This window comes from Pelecanus crispus, chromosome 1 (genome assembly GCF_030463565.1).
Source record: "Pelecanus crispus isolate bPelCri1 chromosome 1, bPelCri1.pri, whole genome shotgun sequence".
NCBI classification, from domain to species: Eukaryota; Metazoa; Chordata; class Aves; order Pelecaniformes; family Pelecanidae; genus Pelecanus; species Pelecanus crispus.
This window is the reverse complement of record NC_134643.1, coordinates 142,357,075-142,379,492: the sequence shown is the minus strand read 5'-3', so window position 1 is coordinate 142,379,492 and position 22,418 is coordinate 142,357,075. Positions and strand designations below refer to the sequence as shown.

Sequence of the window (22,418 nt, the reverse complement as noted above, 5' to 3'; positions counted from 1 at the left end):
GTAAAAGCAATATAAATTCAAGACTGATTGACAAAATAACCTTCAAACTGAAGAAACCTTAGACTAACAAAAGCTCTCCAGAAAGAACTACAGCACTGGACCACAAAATGAATGCCATAGTGAGGTGTTCTCTTCTGTGAGCCCTTTTTTATTTCCTTCATGATTTGCTAGATCTGAGCACCTCTCTTAAGAAAGTACAAATCTTGTTGTGGTAACCTGCCACTGAAACAAACTGGCCACTACATAACTAAACACTGGAGGAAGTCAGCATTAGGCAACCCAAGAACAGGAAAGGGAACTCAGGATAAGGGTCACTAATTGGAGCATGGGAAAAATATGAGAGCCAACCTCAAACCCAGATATACGGTGAGGGGTATTTTCTTGTGTCTGGTTCTTACTGCTCCCTTACCATATTCATGTTTCCTCTTACTGCAAGATTTGGTATCTCAATCAATCAATTCCATTATTAAATAAACAAACCACTTTGAAAATATTGTGCACTTCAGCTTTTCCTGCTATCCCAGCTGCCTTCCTACACAAGATGGAAATGATTTTGAGGGCTTTGTGCTGGAATATATATAATTGTATACTTCCACTCAAATTGCATGCTAAGTTGAAAATCTTTTTGATGTACATTCCCCTGTTAGGAGACAGATAGATGCCTCATCTGGCTACTGTCTGTTGGATTTGGGAGACAGATACAACTGCAAAGATGTGAAATCTCCTGCCAGTGACAGACTGAGGCATGAACATACTGGTCACTCAGGGCTCCCACAGGAATTCAAGCAGTTGGAAAGAAGTCTTCAAAATCACTGCAGGATATTTTCCTAGTAGCCTCCCACAACTCCAACTTCATCAGTTTGCTATTTGCAGTACCTGTGTCTCTGCTACTCTGCTGCTGCTCTGCTACTCTGGGAACATCCCTTCCCAAATACCAGGCCATCTGGTGTCCTTCTTAGATGGTCAGTGCCGTGATTAATCATTCTTGGCTTTCTAGATTGTCAAGGACAATGTGATCTAATTCTTCCTAGGCAGGAAACACAATAATAAAAATCATGTTTTAAAGTCAGTGCCAGAAAATGTCCATAATTCTGAACAAATCCATTTTATTCAGCCATGCTAATAAAGAGTTTCTGAACTGTCGCCACCTTTCATTTTGTCTTTACAGTCATGGAGATTTAATACAAAACTATCCTGTGGCCAATTCAGTGCTTTACAAACCTATAAAAAAAGACTGCATGAGGTATAAATCAAAAAAGATCATGGTTTTCTATAGGATTAATGGTACTTTTAATAATGATATTTGTAATTTGTAATTCTGCCTTTCTTTGATTTTCAGTCGGGAGGCAAGAACATTTTTGAATCATTTATCACAACTTTGGCATTTAAACATTTTGCTGAAGATACGGAGACACATTCTGTTCTCAGCCATGTTTATGTAAATCTTTTCCTCATCTGATTTCACTACTGACACTTTGATTTATGTTGGTGTTATGGAGAGCTGACATTGACTTTGCCTCCCTGTCTAGGAGCATTTCTAGCAAGTGACCAGTTACCAGTTCCCTTTCAAGTTTTCAGAGAGGATACAATTTCCCTGATTCCTCTCCATAAGGAACAGCTGCTGCCACTACCTGTGCACGAGGTTTCAGAAAGTTCAAACTACAGCTCCAGTGCCTGTACACAAGGATTTTAGAGGAAATGCCTGTCCATCAGTCCTTCCTGCCACAACACATTTTGCCTGAGCGATAGTGAAGATGCAGCTGTTACAATTCTAAGAATGGACAATAAAGAGGAGAGGCTAAAGCTTATCCTTTGAAAAACAAATTGAAGAAAGAAGACTTTAAAGGAACTCACACATATTTTGTTTCAACTAACTACATGACAAATATTTTGTGAATGGGAGTACATCTCTGCAATATTTCATTGCTAAAGTATTATCAACACACATCATTTTCAAAACTGGTAAAAAAAGCTTTTTATTTCATCACTGTTCTACTTTCAGTGATGGTGATCTCTTTCATAGGTGTGGCTATAAGTTAATAAATAAACAAAGTAATAATTGTGGCAGCTTTGCAGGATGTTTCCTGCTCAATGGCAAACTGGAACTGTTCACATGGGTTCTTAGGCTAATGCTGTCTTTTATGGAGATCACACACAGAAAATGCAAACCTACAGCTCGTTTAAATTCAGAAATGTTAAATTTTTATAGTATGTCCAAAATGAGATGTTGTACCACTGAGGGACTATATGACAAAGCAGTAAATTAAATTACATGGTAAAATAGCAGGATGTTATGACATTATGATATGACATAAGTTTTAAAGTAAAATAAAAATATAAAAAATAATTGTATAGAATAAATAATACCCAACTGTTTAGTTTTGATTTTGTCTTTCTTTAAATAGAACCATTGTTAAAAAAAAAAAATAGGGAAGCTTATTTGAAACTGATACTATTCTGTGCAAGAACCTTACAAAGAGCATTGTTCAACCAACATTTTTCCAACTAGTTCTGTGGGTATTTAACACTTTATCAGCTAGCAGAATACCTCACTTCATTGAATAGAAGCCTACGTTTTTAGATAAGCAGATACTTATCACAACCAATACTAAAGTCTTAAGGAAGTTGTCAGCATTACAGTAGCACTGATTTTATCCTGGAGAACCATGCAAACACGAAGATGCACATATATATCATTACACACATAAACACATATGTATGAATATAACGGGTATATCATCTTTATCATATTTTTGTTTTGTTTTACTTCAGGGGTAATTGAGAAAGCATTATTGTCTCGGTTTTATAAGTGGGAAACTGGCATAATGAACCCTTATTCAGTAGACCAAAGACAATTTAATGGAGACTCCTGAGCAGTCCTTTGAGTGAGGAGCTCGCCTCCAGGAGGAGCATCCTCAGTTTTAAGCCCTGCTCAGAGGAGGGCTAATCACAAGGATCAAGTCATGCTCCTTCTTGTGCCTTCCTGCCCAGGGAGCTCTGTGCCTCTGCAATAGGCAAGGCACTTTCAGCTGAGGATATAAGAAATCCTATATGTATCGTGCTCACAATCAAGCAGACAGAGAAAGGTTAAAGAAAACTAGCATTCAAGAGCCTTATCCTGGGAGCCCCAAACTTAAACTAAACTGCAAACTCTGATAGCTGCTGCTGAGCTCATGACATATGTATGCTGCAAAAATACTTAAAAATATGTAAGACAGGCCATTGGAGGACATGCCACATTTGGACCTGGAAGGCTTGGACTGCGTTCCTGTTCTGCTACTATTTTATTGTGCCAGTTCTGGACAGTCATGTCATCTGCTTCAAATTCTTCATCTCTTGTTTCATAAAACTACGGACTCTTGGGGATAGCTTTTGTCCCACACTTCGTTGCTGTGTGAACCACAAAGACAAGGCAAAAAGGAAGCCTGATCCCAACTGTGTCCTCCAGCTAGCCAGGGCTAACCATTGCACCACATGTTCAATCACTGATGCATTTGTGACTTTGGCACAAATACATTGTGAGTTAAGTATTAAACACAATTAGCAGTCATTTAAGGTTCTTCAGTTACCAGTGTGTAATGCAACCACTGCAGCACTAGCAAGGAAAGGTTTGATACCACTCAATAACAAACACTGATCACTGGTTCATTACAATAATTTAATAAATTGCTTATGTAATTTTTTACATCCTATACAACAGTGCAAGGCTTTTTTTTTTTCTTTGTGATTAGTACTGGTGATGTTCATTATGTGAAAATAGGGAGAAAGGTGTGTCTGCTGTGTATGATATTCATGCGGAAACGTATTTGGCAAGTTCAGGTAGGTAAGTTCAATTTACTGTCAGCAGAGGGCAACATAGGCCTCATTAGTGAATAAAACCAAAATCATATTAAAAAATCACACCGACTTTTTACTGTAACTGAGAACAAACCCCAGCTTACACAGTACATTTGCTGCAGGGCCGAAGTTCTAGAAGTATTAATCTTTCACAAAATCATTTTGAATGCCTGTGTAAAACATATATGAAAGAGGAAAGCACTGCAATAAAGGCAATGACAAATACCTAATACCTTTGCTTTGACTAAAATACATCAACTTTTAGGTGTTTACTGCATAATCTGATATGTCCAGCACAATTCATTCTATCCAAAAGTTGTTACCCCATGAAGTAAGTTTTATAGTATTTCTTTAACCCTGTGCATACCAATAGCTCCCTTTGTCATCCAAAAGATTAGTTGGTTATACCAAAAGTAATGCAGTACAATGTTGAAAATGAGATGTTTTACAATGTTTTTTCTGTTCGCCGTTAGCCTTATGTATGCTGATCTCTCAAGGTCCCTTCCAACCCAAAACATTCTATGATTCTATGATTCTATGATACTCGTTTACCCCACTCCGTGTGTCGCACTGTCTTTCCCGAGCTGCGTTTGCTCAAGAAGGACCATGTCATGACGGAGGTTAAAGTTTAAAATCACACGAGTATCATCTACATTTCATTCATCTGAGGGGCTGAGGGGAGCCAAAGAGCTTTTCCAGCTTTCCCAAGCAGAGCGCTCCCAAAGCCCGGCTCGCAAGGCCCGTGTCCAGCTCCGGCTCCACTGGCTCTGCGGGGCTGCCAGCGCGCAGCCGGGCGCCCGGGGGAAGGCCGTGCCCAGCACCGGGGCCCCAGGGCAGCATCCCGGTGCCCCTTCCACCCCACGGCCGTGTCAGATGCCAGAACGGAGCAATGACCAAAACGTGGCCGCAGCCTCGGTGGAAGCTGTGCCTTCACACCTCAGGCTGCTTAGGAAAGCAAGCTATTTCGTGTTCAAAAACCAGGCAGACGTGGCACTTTGGGACATGGGTTAGTGGGCATGGTGGTGTTGGGTTGATGGTTGGACTGATGATCTTAGAGGTCCTTTCCAACCTTCATGATTCCTGGTTTTCACTTTCATTAAAAAATAATCCAGCCACCAAGCCAGGGAACATGACATTATTACTCTACCCTTAATTGGTTTAGTGGTGGACTTGGTAGTGTTAGGTTAATGGTTGGACTGGATGATCTTCCAAGGTCTTTTCCAACCTAAACGATTCCATGACTCTGTGATTCTATGGCTGCTGCTTTCTCCTGGGTGCCTTCAGCCCTGCAGTGGCCCTGGGGGACAGCACAGGAGCTCGCCCCGAATGTGCCCCCCCGCCACCCCCGCGGCCGTCTGACAACGGGACGTGGCTTCTCAGCCCGGGGGCAGCTCCCGCCCACAGCGGCAGCCAGCGGGGCTGCCCACGCTCTAAGGCGAGTGTTGGCCTGAGGCCTGGCGCCCGCACCAGGCCGCTCCGCCGGCGCCGGGGCTCACAGGGAGCCGGGCCCAGCGCGCAGCCGCTCGCCCCCGCAGCCCGGCCCGCCCGTCCGCCCGCTCGCAGAGATGGCGGCGGCGCGGCCCGGGACAGAGCAGGAAGAGGGAGGGAGGCGCCATGTTGAGGCCCGCTGCGGAGGTAAGGGCGCCGGCCCCGCTGCCGGGGGAGGAGGGGGAGCCGGGACGGTAGCAGCGCCGTGCGTTTCGCCAGGGGCAGCGGGAGCTCGGCGCGCAGCTAACCCCGCCTCGGCGGTGCCGAGGAGAGGCTTCCCCGCGCCCCGGCGCTGGGGGTGAGGCCGGGAGGGGCGGCGGGAGCGAGCGGTGCGGAGGTTCCCCGCAGCGCCCTGAAATGGCGCCTTGCGGCGGGCGGGACCCAGGCGCGGCCTCGACCCGCGGGAGGCACGGAGCGCCCCGCTTCTCCCCGGGCCCGGCCGGCGGGCAGGCACGGTGCTCGCCCCGGCTCTGGCTCGGGGGCCGCAGGGGAAGGGGTGCAGCGGTAACAGCTGCCTGAGGTGGGGGGGCGGGGGGGGGGGGGTAGGTTCCTGGGTGCTTCTCCCGCCGCGGGTGTGCCAGGAAGGTGAGGAGGGGCGGCAGTTCGCCCCTCAGCGACACGGCGGTGGATGAAACTGAAGCTCTGAGGGTGTGTGGCAGGAACAGAGCTGAGGAGGTTTTCGTGAGGGATCTGGAGAAGAACCACGGAGATAGCGTGCCCATGGCATTATCAGAGTACAGTAAAGTACAAGACAGACATGGAGCTGTTGGAGCTGGTCCAGATGATCGGAGGGCTGGAGCACCTCTCCTGTGAGGAAAGGCTGAGAGAGTTGGGGTTGTTCAGCCTGGAGGAGGCTCCAGGGAGACCTTATGTGGCCTTCCAATACTTGAAGGCAGCTTATAACAAAGATGGGGACAGACTTTTTAGTAAGGCCTTTAGCGATAGTACAAGGGGTAATGGTTTTAAACTAAAGGAGGGTGGATTCAGATTAGATATAAGGAAGAAATTTTTCACAGTGAGGGTGGTGAAACACTGGAACAGGTTGCCCAGAGATGTTGTAGATGCCCCATCATTGGAAGCGTTCAAGGTCAGGTTGTACAGTACTTTGAGCAGCCTGATCTAGTTGAAGATGTCCCTACTCCTTGCAGGGAAGTTGGACTAGATGGCCTTTAAGGGTCCCTTCCAACCCAAACCATTCTGTGATTCTATGATTACTGAATGGCGTTTTGGAGGGAGCACAGTTACTGCGTCAACTGGCCCACCCATTTTATGGGAGTGGTTGCAGGCTGATCTGCAGGCTGATCTCCACCTAGTTTCTTGGGCTGCTGTCTAAAATGCAGGTTACAGTGGTGTTGGTCAGCTGCTGGCATCCTGAGGCTGACTCCAAACCTCTTCCAGACGAGCTGTCATCTGCGGCTAGCTTCCATGTCAGGCAAATGTCAGCCGCTTTCAGACAGATACATAGGGCTGGGCTGCTTCTCCCAGCTGTTGTAATTACCCTACTGATTGATATCATAAGCGGCTGTAATTCATACTCCCAGAAGAGGCTGACATTGAAAACTGCAGGATGGATATCTGTGATGGTAGTATTATGGGAATTTTTTAGGTATTTATTATATTAGTCTCCATGCAGTATTGATATAGAATCATAGAATCGTCCAGGTTGGAAAAGACCTTTAAGATCATCCAGTCCAACCATCAACCTACACTAGCAAGTCCACACTAAACCAATCAAGGGTAGACTAGACTAAACCATGTCCCAGAGTGCCACATCTACCTGTTTTTTGAACACTTCCAGGGATGGTGACTCCACCACCTCTCTGGGCAGCCTGTTCCAATGCTTGACCACCCTTTTCGTAAAGAAATTTTTCCTAATATCCAACCTAAACCTCCCCTGGCGCAGCTTGAGCCCATTTCCTCTCGTCCTTATCTTTGAGATAAGTCAAATGCTGGCGTAAATATAGAAAGGAATTAGAGAGTTCACGCTTTTCAATGTAGTATTGCTTTTAGTAATTAAATATATAAAAATCCATTTCATTTCAAGTGTATTTCACATCTTATTTCAAGCAGTACATCAGGTGTATTGATCAAGACTCAAATGTTTAGAAGTTGTGTACTTTCATATTTTAGGTATTCATGTTTTAGCAGGAGGTATTTTAGCAGACACTAATATTGTTTTATAAATACCATTTGATTGTATCATGCACTTTCTCTGTAGAGGGGTCAGGAACATATGTGCTCTTCTGCATACAAAGGATTTATTTTTAAAGGGAAAAAGTTATATCATTTTTCAGTGGAAAACCTGTAAAAGAATGATAAAGCAATATCTAATGTAAGTCTGTCCCTGACAATGGAATGATAAATAGAAATAGTATTGAGCTGAGGCTGAACTAGAAATTGAATGTTACGGCAATAAAAATCTGTGTTCATCTGACAAATGATCAAAAACTCACAAAAGTTCATAAAATATGTTATGTGTTCCATTTTTATATTAATTTGTCAGCACAATTTGCCATAAAAAGACATTGCAGACTGAACATTTAGTATTGCTTGTAGTGTGCTAGAATTGAAGTCTTTGCTAGCTGTATATGAATAAGAATAATCTTTAAAGCTATTTTGTCAAGGAAATGTATTAAAGAGAAAGAATTGCTTGTTCCTTTCCAAAATGACTCATGTTTTGTTTCTTAAGTATTAAGTGAACAAATGTACTTTGAATAGATATGTCTTAACTACATTTTTACTTGTTGATTTAGGCTCCTATCTGCAAGCCAGTCTGTTTTGTTGGACTTCTGTGCCAATGCAGAAACTTACTGAAAAGAGGATACGAGATCCACCTTAGGAAAGCTTTGTTTAGAGGCTGTCCAGGTTTCAAATCAGTACATCTGCAAGAGAGTGTAAACAGTATTTATGGAGACTGAAAAATAAGTGGATGTGCAAGAATGTTAGATGAGATCTGTCACTTAAAAGCCAATTTGAAACCTGCAGCTCGCAACAAGTTCTTCACTTGAGTAGGTTTAAAAAAACCCACCCAATTAATTCTATCTAGGTAAATGAACAAGAAATTCAAAAGGAAGTTAGAAAATAGTAAAACTCTAATACCAAGCGGGCACGAGAGGTAACATCATTACCATTATTATAGGTGAACAGGGAAAGTATTATCAGTCTTTTACAGTTACAATAGAATGCTCAAAACTCTGATTCCTTCAAGTACTGGTCCTTGGAGCCATGTCATACATGATAGTGTAACCTTTCTTTTTCAGAAAAGTAAACTCCTAATCATTTTGTCTGTGGAGGAAGGATGGGAACACTAGAGGCTTACAGCTTTAAAGGAAATGCAGAACAGCTCCCAGTCTTTTACTTCTAAAAGCATTATAGTGTGTAAGCCAATCTCAGCGTATTGGGGATTCTGAATTCTGATTTCCCAGTGTTTGGAGGACAGTGTTATGAATCCTTCTTGTGCACAGGTACTGAGTAGAGGGAGCAGTCCAGATGTCTGATACAATCCCGGGGCAGGGGGAGAGAGAGCGCCCTTCATGAACTGGAACTATTAGCATTACCTATATAAGGCAATACAGTTAATATATGCTGAAGAAACCAGCTTCCCCTTGGAAGATGTCACAGCCTTGCTGAAATTACTTAACTGGTTTGCTGTCCTAAGTGATTGGAATTACGAATATGATCATTTGCATCCATCCAGATGAACAGTTTAGGAGACTAAACTGTATTAATTAAAGTAGTTAATTAATAAATGATGACACTAAGCTGCTTAAATTATACTGGTATTGCCTGGTATGTTTCTTGAGTGAGGAAGAATGTTTATAGCATACTCTTGCTGTGGGAAAATAGCAAAATATTCTTCATATTGTCTTTCAAATTTAACAATAATAATAAATTATTTTTCTTTTAAAATCTGTTACTCATGGATGTTAGGAAATGAAGCAATTGTTTCACAAAATGCAAATAAAATAATTTCACATAGTGAAATTTTGATTGGGTAATAAGGTAGGTGGTGTTATAGGAATGGTATTAGCATTTTCTACTTGTCCCAGGTTAAGCTTTGCTCTTCATGACAGAGGCATGTTGGGAAGATGCCAAATGTACTTCTGGTGATCTTGGGGTTTTTGTGCAGATGATAAGCTGTACTCTTTAGTTTGCAAGAGACTCTGTTAATTTATAATCACAAAAATTATTGTATGATTTGTGAAAAATTGTGTGCAGCCCCCCCAAAAGCCTGAACCCCTTGATAAACTTCACTCTAGCAGGTCAGCTTAATTAGTGCAAAATACATATGTCACAATCTGTGTCCCTACCATAGCTAGGTAGCATTAATTCATGTTGGAATCATCTGCTTAAATTTTATTCAACACTCTTCTTTTCCTATGTGTATTTGTCACTTGTGGCCAAAACAGTAGTTTGTGTTTCGAAAATGTACCCCATGTGTCAAAAGCCTGACTTTTGACCTGGTGGAAGCTCCAGCTAGTACCTCACACTGGCAAGTAGTGGAAAGTGGCTGAGAGAAAAGGTATTCCTCTGCTAGCTTTTATAAGCCTTTGTCATAAAAATTTGAGAAACCAGAGAGCCCCATGGAAAATTTGTGTGACTTTGTGCCCAGTCTTGAAAGCTTGATTTTGAATGAGTTAGTTAATACTGAAAAAATCATCTGGTTGTAGATTAGAGAAACCATGTAAGTGTTTCTTTATGTGAAATGGTGCAAATTTTAAAGCAAATAGAAGCACACATTATTTATACATAATTTCAAATGAAACTGTTAATGACAAATCTGTCTGAACTATATATACATTTTATTATTGACCCATTGAATCATAATGTATTACAATGTATTGTGAATCTGTATAGCTGTCCTATTGTGGAAGAGATTAGCTGATACCTCCACTTGATACTTGCAATCTGTAACCTGTTAAAACTAAATTTTGTGAATTTTAACTCCTTAGAAGTATTTTATTAAAAAGGTCAACCATATCAATAGAAAGAAAGATTTCAGATCAGTGGAATAATGCGTTACTTGTAGTGTTTTCAGGGTTTAAGGTGTTTGTCTAACTCAGATAACCAGTCAGTTCAGTAAAAAAATTCACATGGGTAAGGCAGACGAGATACAGGAAAAGCTAAAATGTCTTCCAGTGAGAATCAGTTTAATTCTAAACTAAATATTAAAAGAAACCATTAGCAAGGTAACATCTTTGCTGGGGTCCACTGTCACATCAGCTGGAGCTCCTAGAACTCAAAACAGCTATAGCTGTTCAATTCGTAAAGAATTTTCTCAGCTACTTTTTGCCATGAGACAAGTCAGAGGTGTTACTTGTCTGGTGTAGCTGTAATATTTTGAGTCTTTTCCTGAGCTCCAGCTTACGTACTGAGGTCAAACGAAGCCAGTGGTTAAGCAGTCTGGTAAGGGCAACAGCTTTTCCCATCTCATTAAATCCATGCATGTTTGTTTGATCTTACTAGAAAAATGTGCTGACAGCTCTACTTTGGGGTTGATCCCTGAGGCTTGATAACTTCATTATTGTCGTGGTTTAACCCCAGCCAGCAACTGAGCACCACACAGCCGCTTGCTCACTCGCTCCTGGTGGGATGGGGGAGAGAATCAGAAGAGTAAAAGTGAGAAAACTCACGGGTTGAGGTAAAGACAGTTTTAATAGGTAAAGCAAAAGCCACACACACAAGCAAAGCAACACAAGGAATTCATTCACTACTTCCCATCGGCAGGTGGGTGTTCAGCCATCTCCAGGAAAGCAGGGCTCCATCACGTGTAATGGTGACTTGGGAAGACAAACACCATCACTCCAAACGTCCCCCCTTCTTCCTTCTTCCCCCAGCTTTATGTGCTGAGCATGACATCATATGGTGTGGAATATCCCTTTGGTCAGCTGGGGTCAGCTGTCCCAGCTGTGTCCCCTCCCAACTCCTCGTGCACCCCCAGCCTGCTCGCTGGTGGGGTGGGGTGAGAGGCAGAAAAGGCCTTGGCTCTGCGTAAGCACTGCTCAGCAGTAACGAAAACATCCCTGTATTATCAACACTGTTTTCAGCACAAATCCAAAACATAGCCCCATACTTGCTACTATAAAGAAAATTAGCTCTATCCCAGCCAAAACCAGCACAGTTATGCAGCCTATTTATTTTTTTAAACTTTTTTTTTTTCAAAGAAATAAGAATTCTATTTTAATTAAAAATGGGGGTTCTAGGAGAAGCAACTCCAAATCAGGATTAAAAATTTGCCTTGTAAAAGAGGCTACTGTGTGCATCCTCACATCAATGGGATATACTCTGCCCTCTCTCCCTTGCAAACTCCCTCTCTTGGGGAAGAAAGCTGTGGGAGAATGATTCCAGTGAGAGAAACACAGGGTAGAGACAGTATAGCTGCAGATTAGCTAAGAGCACTGTAATTCAAGCAGTCACTGATGTAAAAGATGCAAAGCTATTGCTCTGTCAGACTACTTTCCATTACGCATGTACTCTTTCACCAGATGTTGTCCTGGAAAATTTCTTGAAACGATTTACATAGTATTCTTACTTAATTTTCCTTTTCTTGCTCACTGTGGCTCTATTCTGTTGTGTGCAGAAGAATAGAAGATGCATTTTGCCTCTGACACTACAGTGATAGCATTGTGCAAGTGAAGTAGAGATTTTTGGGGAATGGTTTTGCAATAATCCTGAGCTCATGTACTCTGCTGCTTCTGGATCTTTGAGAGGTGACTCTTGGTCAGTGAGGTGTCAGTGGTCATGGACATCTGGCAATAGTACTGTTGTATTGTCTCAGTTATTATGTTTTCGCTTAGATTTATTCATGTGGCTATTCTTTGGAGATGAATTTCTGTATAGTTCAGAAATTTTTAGGGGTGGGAAGCAGTCCTGCTGAGAGGCAGGAGGAGGTCTGATTTTTGTCAAGATGAAATAAAAGCCCTGGAAAATGATTTCTTGGTGACATCTTTGATAGCCACTCTCCTACTGTAGATAGGATGAAGGGATGTTTTTGGGTCTGGAGGCTGGCTGTGAGAATTCTCTGGTTTCCTCTTAGGCTCTGAGTTTAAAATAGCATTTGATCATTTTCATTGTTTATATGGAATTTAGGTTGCCCAAAGCAAGAAATCTGCTGGTTCTGGGACTGTGCTATGCACCATCATTCCTACAGCATTAACCACATTTTTGGCAGAAAATTTATTGCACCGTTAGGAGTACCTGGCTTCTTCTGATTTGTATCTTGGCTGTGGTCTGGAATTTCTTCTGATTACATAGACTTCCTTGGAGAAAAAAATCATCTATATCTGAGTTTGGGATGAGGGAGAAGAGGACTGATGTTTAGCCTTCTCCACCCTTCCAAGACATTCATCCACACTTACTTGGATGCATTCTGAGTTTGTCTTGGTTTATCAGTGGGAGTTAGCTGTGCTAAGGCAAAATAGGCTATGGCTTTGAACCAGATAAGGCGTATAGCAGAGACAAGGCATTTACCCCAAATGGTTTTGGAGGGGGCAATGTTTTTTTCCCAGGGGCTGGCTTTGCAGTTAGCAGGAAGTGTCTCAGGCTGGGCTGCTTTGTTTGTTTTCTCCTGCTTAATCATTTTACTCTTTAAAAGTTCTGATTCAACTTGGTATTATTACAGGATGACTATATTTTAAACCTGAGGTAGCCTGATCTTTTTTCCTTAGGAGCAAACTGACTTACAAGATTTTTATTGATCACCGCCATTTATTCCTGTATACACAAGTGACTCATTATGCCAAGTAGTGAGTGTGAGAGCTTCTAACGATTTGGCAAGAAAGTACCTCATCAGCCCAGTATTACAGAGTCTCATTGTAAATACAAGTCAATCTCTACCTTGTAACCTTCAATAGACGCTTGGAATTTGGAATTCAAACAGATGTTCTCATGCATTGCTAAAGTTAAGCGGGATGGAAATGCCTTGTGTAGCTGTAGGAGGGATGAGGATGTCTATTTTGTACTGCACAAAACTGTGATACTACCATTTGTACTTTTGTTCTTGCATCTATACAATAACAATGCATGATTCATTTCAGAACTTAAGAAAAAGAAATCCTTTTTCTTGTATTTCTTACCTCTTGGAACTAGGAAGACAGCAGAACAGTGCTGAGTACGAGTCAGTTAATTTTACAAATATTTGTTAGCAGCATTTGCCAAATAGCATTAAATCAGGTAGAAAAGTGGTCAAATTCCAAATCTAAAAAATGTTGAATGAAAGAGCCATGTACAGGACAATGACTGGATAAGGGATGCACCCGTTCCCTCCTCTCTGTATCTCAGCATCTTTGGACTTGCAGGGTTTTTTTTTCCAAATTTAGGCAAATAGGTACCCTAAAAATGTGAAGTCTCCTAAAGGTCATAGGGAAATTTTTATCCTTTTTCTTAAAGAGGTTGGAGTTTCACATTTCACAAGACTCCATGGGTTTGCTATGCTATGGCTCCCTCAAGTGGTAAAACCATTTCCCGTTTGGAATTGCAACTTGGTTTCTGTGAAACACTTGCTTTCTCTTCTGAAAGTTTTGAGGCTTCCCCAACTTCCTCTTTGTTTTTTTTTTTTTTTTCCTCCCCCCCCGCCCAGTGTTGAACATTATGAACAGCTGCTTAGGACTGTGGGATTATCAGAGAAGTAGAGCTGTGGGTTAAAGCGTTATGATCGTGGTCTTCGTTCTGCAGCTGACCTATTGAACCAGCTTGGGCTGATTATTTTACCCTGTAAGCCTCACCTTTGTCATCTGAGAACTAGGGAGAATGATAAATATTTGTAGACTACTTAGGGTTGTTTTAAACTCTTACTTCTCTAATTTTTTTGAAATAACTCTTCAGTCAATGATTTTGCTTATCTGACATAGCAGAAAACTCAAAATCCCTTGTCAGTGGGCAGTCAGAGATCTGGCAGCTGTCTTGAGTATCACAGACTTCCACTGTTCTTTCTAAAAAGTAACAAAAGAAAGCATACCCATACCTGGAGGTTTTCCTATCATTCCACAAACAGCAAAACCCTGACTTACAGCAGAAACATCAGAGCTGAAGGAACAGGAGTCTGAGCATGAAAACGCTCAGGCTGGCTATACTTCGGTTCCCAGTGAACTTTGGCCAGAAAGTACACTCCAGTATTACCACTGCATCAGTAATTTCTTGTTTCTCCCTATAAGAACATGAAAAACGTGTTTTCTAGAGTTGTCTGAGGAAATCATGTGCCTTGGTTAGAGAAGCAGAAGAGGTCCTTGACAGCCAGACTTAATATGAAACACTACACAGGATTCCCAGTATTAAAGAAGAGCTCTGCCTCATCCTTTGAAGGAAGCCAGCAGTAGTAAAATGAACCATTTCATAACCTTTTATGTTCTTCATAAGTTCAGGAATCTCAGTTTAATTTCTGATCCTGTAAAATAATGGTCTCTCTCAACCTTGGTGATAAATCCAGTCCTTGCTTGACTTATAGGGCAACAAATGCACACACAGTTTTTTCTTTTTTCATCACACTGCCTTTTAATTTGGAAGCTAGGATGAAATTTATGATTGAGTAGTTAGTGTAGTATTTCAGATGTATGTATTACTTTTCATCTTGAAAGACCTTAAAATCCTTTGCAAACTAGGTACACACAACAAAGCCAGTGGCATTCCAAGAATGCTATCCCCACAGAAACCTCTCTACTGTCACTGATAAAAGACATGTTTATTAGCTTTATTTAGTGGTTTCTCTGCTGGCTGTTTCTTGTGCTTCTGCCAGTTACTAGTGAATATCCCACTCCATTGAATGAATTAATATTCTTGTCATATATTTTTGATGACTTATTTTTTCTGTTACTTTTACCTAGCTTTGCTTAGTAAGTTTGAAGGGACTCAGTCTTACCACTTCGCTATATGTTGCACATGTTGAGGAAAGCATTCTCTTAGAAGTGATTGCTTTGGCTTAAATGTGAGTAGTCTGTTAGGTGGTTGAATTTCCAAAATTATTTTAAAATCATTGTTCATATTTTGATGTCCATATTCTGTTTCAATTTGCTTATTTAACTGCTGCCATAACACTTACGTACTGGAATTTAATGTTGCCTAAACTTGAAAAAGTCAATGCATGACTAAGAAGATCTTAAAATTTCTAATAATTTAATTTATTGCCTTAGTGCACCTGTGGAAAAAGTCCTAAGGTAGACCATATATGCTGCATTTAATCAAATTTAACCAAGCTTTTTATATATCTGGTAGAGCGTTAAAAAAAAAAAAAACAACCCAAAAACCAGGTTGTCTTAGATCTGCCTTACCAAAAAAAAGTATCTCAGTGTGGGGTGATGAGTTAGCATATGTCAGCTCCTTCTCAGTAGCTGTACGTGTCCAGTAAGTGTAAGGTAATTCACTGTGAGTGTGTGGCAGGATGGCTTCGTTCTCACTGCAGATGCCAACGTGTGGGCTCCAGCTCTCCTCAGAGCCTTTGTGTTAATCACCCCAGCTGCCAGTGCCCACTCAGAGCTCTGGAGCCGTAGAAGTCTTTTTCAGCCATGTAATTTTCTTGTGTGAGACTGGCCACAGAAACGGGCACGTCTTCACCTTGCCACATTGGTGGGCTGCCTAGTGTCAGGTGGATAACCAAGAGCAAGGACCACTATCATAAAGCAGGTGATATCCATGGGCTTTATGCACAATTTCTTACATACGGATCCTCATGCTGCAATATTAGAGAGGAAACTTTCTGTGAAGTATAGTCCTCAGTGAAAAATCTAAATACCTCACCTTTGTTGCAGGGTAAAAGTATATGCATGGACAAATTATCAGCAGAGCACTTTCTGTGTAGTAATTTCTTTGCGTGTCCGTAGTCCTGTATACTAAATATTGAGAATTCATGAAGTCATCTTGCATTTGGATACGTATGTTTTGTGGTATGTGTAGCATAATACAATACATACTTACGGGCTCAAGCTGCACCAGGGGCGATTTAGATTGGATATTAGGAAAAATTTCTTCACGGAAAGGGTAGTCAAGCATTGGAACAGGCTGCCCAGAGAGGTGGTGGAGTCACCATCCCTGGAAGTGTTCAAAAAACGGGTAGACATGGCACTCTGGGACATGGTTTAGTGGGCATGGTGGTGTTGGGTCGATGGTTGGACTGATGATCTTAGAGATCCTTTCCAATCTTAATGATTCCTAGTTTTTACTTTCATTATAAATAATCCAGCCACCAAGCCAGGAAACATGAAATTGCTACTCTAGCCTTAATTGGTTTAGTGGTGGACTTGGTAATGTTAGGTTAATGGTTGGAGTGGATGATCTTAAATGTCTTTTCCAACCTAAATGATTCTATGATTCTATACATAGATAGGTAGAAGAACTGAAGAAAATTACATTTGAAGTGGAGTATGTTGGAGGGAGCAGAACTGATTCTAAGGCATAGGGCAGTCATGCTGGTTGAGCATATAACTGTGTCACCAACTCTGCCCTAGATTGCATGAAAAACAGTAAATGCCAGCAGATTATCATTTTCTAATGTCAGCTACTTGGTGTTCGGGAGACGGGGAACTGTCCTGCTGTAGTGATGGCTGCCTTACATAAGAAAACACCTCTTTTCACTCTCAGCCTCTGCATGTTCCTGCAGCAGAACAGATGAGCGAGGATGCAATTATATGTGCTTTTCAGTATGACAATGCATAGAGCTCAACTTAAGTATTTGAAAAATGCATCCTGTTTCTCTGAATCTGAAACTTCTCGACTAGTGAATTGGTTTCTGTATTATTCATTATTGAGGTTTTGCAGGACTTCAAAATGTCAGACAAGAATGAGCTGTTCAAATACAGGTTAAGTGAATGCAGAGATCATTCACTGTGAAGGTCAGGTTGGTCTGTGGTTCGGGATTATAGAAACAGAGGAAGGTTTTTGCTCTTTGTCCTTTTCGCTTGTGGAGCTCTGAGGCCGTACTTAAAGTTTGAACTTATTTCTGTCATGCAGAAAACATGTTAGCTGAGCTGGTGGTCATAGAAAGCAACAGAGCATGCAAATTACCCAGCTGTATCACTTGTCCCTCCTTTCCCCCCATTCCCAGGAGATTTCATTGTGGAAACAGTGATGGTGCAGGAAATCTGCTTATGAGTTCTTCTAAACACAGACACGTGTAGCTAGCCTTGTATCAGTCTCTGTCATGCAGATGACTTTGTCTAGAGTAGAATCAGGATGTATGCAACTTCAGATGAAACACTGGTTTTGTGCACAAATTTAGAAGACTAACTCCTACGAAGAAAGGAACACTTAACACTCATAACACCCCATTCAATTCTGCATTCTACATTTAATTCTCCTTTTCAGCAAACAGGGGAATAATGTTAGTAGTATTAGCTCTTTGTGTGTGTAATTTCACACATAGCAATGCACTGAGCATTTTTTGGCTTGATAAAAAGGAATCAAAAGGAAATCTTATCAAGCCATGAGACTGTGCATTCTGAAATGCCCCTTTTCATTTAACATGTCAGAATATAGGGGAACATGCTTTAATAATGCTACGGCTGTAAGAAAATAGGTGCCTTTTAGGGTACAGAGGGATGTGACTTTTAACTTTTAAGAATTTCCAAAAATAGCAATTAGGAGTTTGTAGATGTCACTGTTTTGAAACTGTTTTGCAGATGTCACTATTTTTGAGCTGCCCTGCCCTTGACAATCTGGTAATATGATGCCAGAGCTAGCAAGGGAAAGGGCAGTGGGTGGGACCTCAGTTAAAAGTTCACTAGTCCGACTCGCTTCTCTGTTAGCAGCCATAAAGAGAAACTTTTGGAAGAGATGTAACATGTGATCTCTTGCTTAGCAAGTGAAAGGTTGAGGGTCATGTAGGAATCAGAATGGCATTTTGGGTTTAAGATCCACTGAGTTATGTCAGGCTCACTTACGTAAACTTGCTGCAGAGTAGCCCCAACCCTTCGCTTTGCAGCTCCCAATAAAATGTGTTCAGCTACTTACTGTTCAGTAATTGAAGAAATCCCTAATATTGAGTTATGGTGACATATAAAAGTTCCTCAGAAGGTTTGAAAACTCAGATATCTCCACCAGGTGCTTGAAAAAGGCATTTAGGTCAGTGGTTTTTTGTCAAATACCATGCCCACATTAGCTGGTTAATTTTATTCTTTTGAAGTAACAAAGGCTTGAGGAAAAAGTGTGAAATGAAAAAAACAATTCACAGGTATCTCATCTGTCTGCTGTGGAAGTTAAGTAAAACAAAGTGGGTGTGCAAGTTTTCTTAAACTTTCTAACTTTGTATGTTTTATGGGTCATTCTGAGTGCATATATCTCATTTCTTCACGTATCAATGGTTCTCCATTATACAGGCTGCAACATACACATGACAGTGGCAAAACGAAACAAATTTGCAAAAAACGTAGCTGTGCTACACATTGTGCCCTACTCCAAAATAGTCTTCTAATGCCAAAATGTATATATTTAATTTTAACTAATGGGTTTGTTATGAGTAACCAAGTGGAAACTTGCAGATTTTATTAAAAACAAAACCACAGATAGCCAAACATCTCAGCATTTATTATAAGGATTTGTGAAAAAATATTGGTATGTTAGGGTATAGTTGCAGGAATGACGGATTTAAAAAAAAAAAAAAAAAAAAATCAGAACCCAACCAAACACACAACCCGCAAAAACCAGCAACCAAAAAACCACCTTACAATGTAGAGTTTTTGGATCCACTTTGATTTTTCTATTATTCTGTATCATTGCAACTTGTATTGAGTTCATTTGTAGTCAGATGCTTGAAAACTACGAAAAATGGAAAAAGACGTTTAAATACAGGTTCCCAAAAGTTGAGACATACGTCAGTTTTTCTGAGAAGGGTTATTTTGCATATGAATACTGGAAAGTTGACAGCAATGATGTCCCTGGGTTTGGAGTCTTGCAGTAAATTTCCATGTCATTGCAACTTTCAGATTAAATTAGTGCAGTGTTTACTTACAAATCTGCCTTTGGAGATTGTTGGCAAGCTATTACAGAATATATTCAACAGTATGAGATCATTGTGTTATTCAAATACCTGTTATAGCAGAAGGTCCCAGACATGGTTTTAATAGACTTTAAATGTCTGCGTTAGAAAACCAAACTGATTTCCCGAAAACAGCATTCTGATTAAATTCAATTTGTTGACACCAATACTATAAAAATCCTACTAATATTTTTATTGTTTCTCTGTATGTGTGAGAAGCTATGTTGCCTGTGGAGCCTCCTTTTTATTTTTTTGGAAAGCGTATCATTTGGTAACAGTGTCTAGATTTTAAACATCAATGGGTAATCATCTGGTGCTTTTGGTGAAAAATGCTGAATTTCAGAACTCATTGCTTCTTGGCAGTCCAGCAGTACTAGGGTCTACTAATGCACAAACATTGCAAGGTCTACCTGTAATCTCATACAGCAGAGTTGTGTAGTCACCTACCTTCTTGTAGTAGTTGAGAATCTTCCTACGAACTTCTGTTGTGGTGTACATGTGTGGAAAAATGAGTATGACAAATGTTTTTATTATGCTAGCAGTGTATTTGTTAGTGTTTTTTGGCAAGACACTGTGCTTTTCCTTAAAAAACTGTGTCATACCCTACTTTTTAAATTGTTAACTCTACCCCAGCAGAAGTCCCTGTGGGCTCTCCTTTCCTGTTTGCATCAGTTAGACTAGCATGCCTACTTGCATTTTGCCAGGACCCAGGCTCCTCTGCAGTTTGCATTTGCTCCACTAACTCTACTGTATACCATTTCAAGAAAAAGCTGGCAAAACCAGTGATGTATACAACTAAAATAGTGTAAAATAACATAAAAAAAAACCTTGTGAGCATATCCAGAAAATGAATTAATGTCATAAGTGCAATAAGTATGATAAGAAATACAATTTTTTTGCTTTCAGGTTTAAAAATGTCTCACCAGAAAAATATTGTGCACAGAGCCCATTGTATTGAAAAGCTACTGTCTGAGAACAATTTCCAAGATATTGAGGATCATCTTAAAGAACTTGAAGATGTTAATATGACTGTAGGATATCTTCAGGGGACAGAAGTTGCCAAGGCTGTATACAGAGTACTCAAGAGCTGCCCTTCAGTAGAGTTGAAAAAGAAAGCAAAGCAGTTATTATCAAGGTGGAAAACACTTTACAAGAATAACTGTGTTCAGTCAATGCAAGTTAAAAAGTCAGTTTCTGTGTATGTGAAAGAGGAAATTGTGGTTCCTAGAGGGCAGCCGCTGTCTGAAGGACCATATCCGCAGGAGGCATTAGGTGCTACTAGTTCTAAAATTTTGGTCCCATCGCAGACTGTTAAAAATGTGGTATGTAACGACACAGAAGGCAGCATGAATCAGCTTTCTTCTTTTGAGGAACAACACACCGATAATGAAGATTCTAAACCTCTTGTTAACGAAGCAAGTCTGCAGCAGGATCCAGTGAGAGCTCTGAGATGTAAATGTATGGATCTTCTTTATAAAGCTTTGACTGGTTCTGCCAAAGACAAAGAAGAAACTGATAAATGGCTAGAGCTATCTAAAGAAATTGAAGAACATGTTTTTGCTCTTCATGCTAAAAATGACAAGAAGTATAAAAATTGCATCAGAAGCAAAATCTCTAACCTGAAGAACCCTAAAAGTTGCCACTTAAAACATAACCTCTTTTCAGGGACGCTGAGTCCAAAGGCTTTTGCTGAGATGACAGTGATAGAAATGGCCAGTGATGAACTGAAACAGCTCAGGGCTCTGTACACAGAATCATCTGTTCAGGAACATCAGCTTCCACAAGTTACTAATGGCACACAGACAAACAAAATAAAGTGTAGGCGCTGTGAAAAATTTGATTGCACCGTCACTATGATCGCCAGGGGAACTCTCTTTCTTCCAGGTTGGGTGCGAAACACAAATCCAGATGAACAAATGTTGACTTACGTTATTTGTAATGGATGTGGAGAACAGTGGTATCACAGCAGATGGATTTGTTTGTAACACTAGCCCTCTTTAATAAGTGGTTTAGAAACATAGATATGAGAAGGTATCTGTTGAAACTGTGTAATTTAAATTTTTGTATTGATATTATGTAGATGCTGCCACTAAAAAGTGCAAAAACCAGTTTTAAAAAATTGCTAAGTTATTTTTGAAGATGACTTGAATAAATCTGTATGTTTTTAAGTAATGTCAGTATGTAAAGAAATGAAAGAAAAAACGGAAAAAATGGTAACACTGTATCTGAGAGAGGAATATTCACTAGAAAATCCATTAAAAATATTCCAGGTGCTGCAATTTTTTTCCCCAAGGTACTGAGTACTTGGAATTTTCATTATCTTCAGCAGGCGTTCTTTCACAGCACGTAAGTTTCGTTTACAGTAAACAAACTGTTTGCAAAACTGCAGTTCACATACTTGCGTGCACTGCAGAATGTTCAGCATGGATTCACTCCTTAATTAAGTCACTTTTTGCAAGTAAGTGTTAGATTATTAAGTTGGTTTGAGAGGTAATGTCTAGAAGGAAAAAAGGAATGAAAAATAGAGTATAAAAGGGGGAGAAGGCAGCTAGCAAATAAAAGCAAAAATGAATTATGCTTTAGCTTTTTATAGCTATTGGGAGGAAAACAGGACTTGTGACAGTCTGTCAGTTTGCAGGTCAGATTTGCAATGTAAGATGGTGTGTCCTGCAACTGTTAAGAAATTAATGCAGGATCAGACAATGGTTCACTTCAGAAAATTATGTAAATACATTATTACATTTATTTAATAAATAAAGGCATGAAGTTAATGGGAGTTAATCACTTTCTGAATGTATATCCTCTCTTGAACTGGGATGTCTGTCTTGTGCTGAGCAAATTAATGTTTTTATATAGTGCAGGTTACCCAGAAAAAATGAATAGGAGGAAATCTAATAGCTGAAATTTTTATACATGTTTTTGTTCCAGAGTCAACAGGATTCCCACTGGCTATATACTAGAAGCATTTATTTATCAAAAAATATCACCTTGGTGTTCTTCTCACTAAGTAATAAGCACTGTTTTGGGGTTTTTTTCCCCCTGGAAAACTTAAAATCAAAATCAGCTATCTGAATACTTTGAATGGAATATATATAGCAGAAGTCAGGGAGATGTTTCTTTCCTGAACTGGGAG

General features: G+C 40.4%; 1 protein-coding gene across 1 annotated transcript; it reads left to right on the top strand.

The window, feature by feature from the left end:
* Positions 1-5,459: 5,459 nt before the first annotated feature.
* TCEANC (transcription elongation factor A N-terminal and central domain containing) lies at positions 5,460-21,347 on the top strand. The gene is made up of 2 exons (XM_075720402.1): positions 5,460-5,472; positions 20,192-21,347. The coding sequence occupies exon 2, from the start codon at positions 20,200-20,202 to the stop codon at positions 21,268-21,270; it is 1,071 nt and encodes a 356-aa protein (XP_075576517.1). The 5' UTR covers positions 5,460-5,472; positions 20,192-20,199; the 3' UTR covers positions 21,271-21,347.
* The last annotated feature ends 1,071 nt before the right edge of the window (positions 21,348-22,418 follow it).

What these genes read in the sequence shown, in the direction of transcription:
- TCEANC (XM_075720402.1), top strand. Translation starts at nt 20,200, where the DNA reads ATGTCTCACCAGAAAAATATTGTGCACAGAGCCCATTGTATTGAAAAG.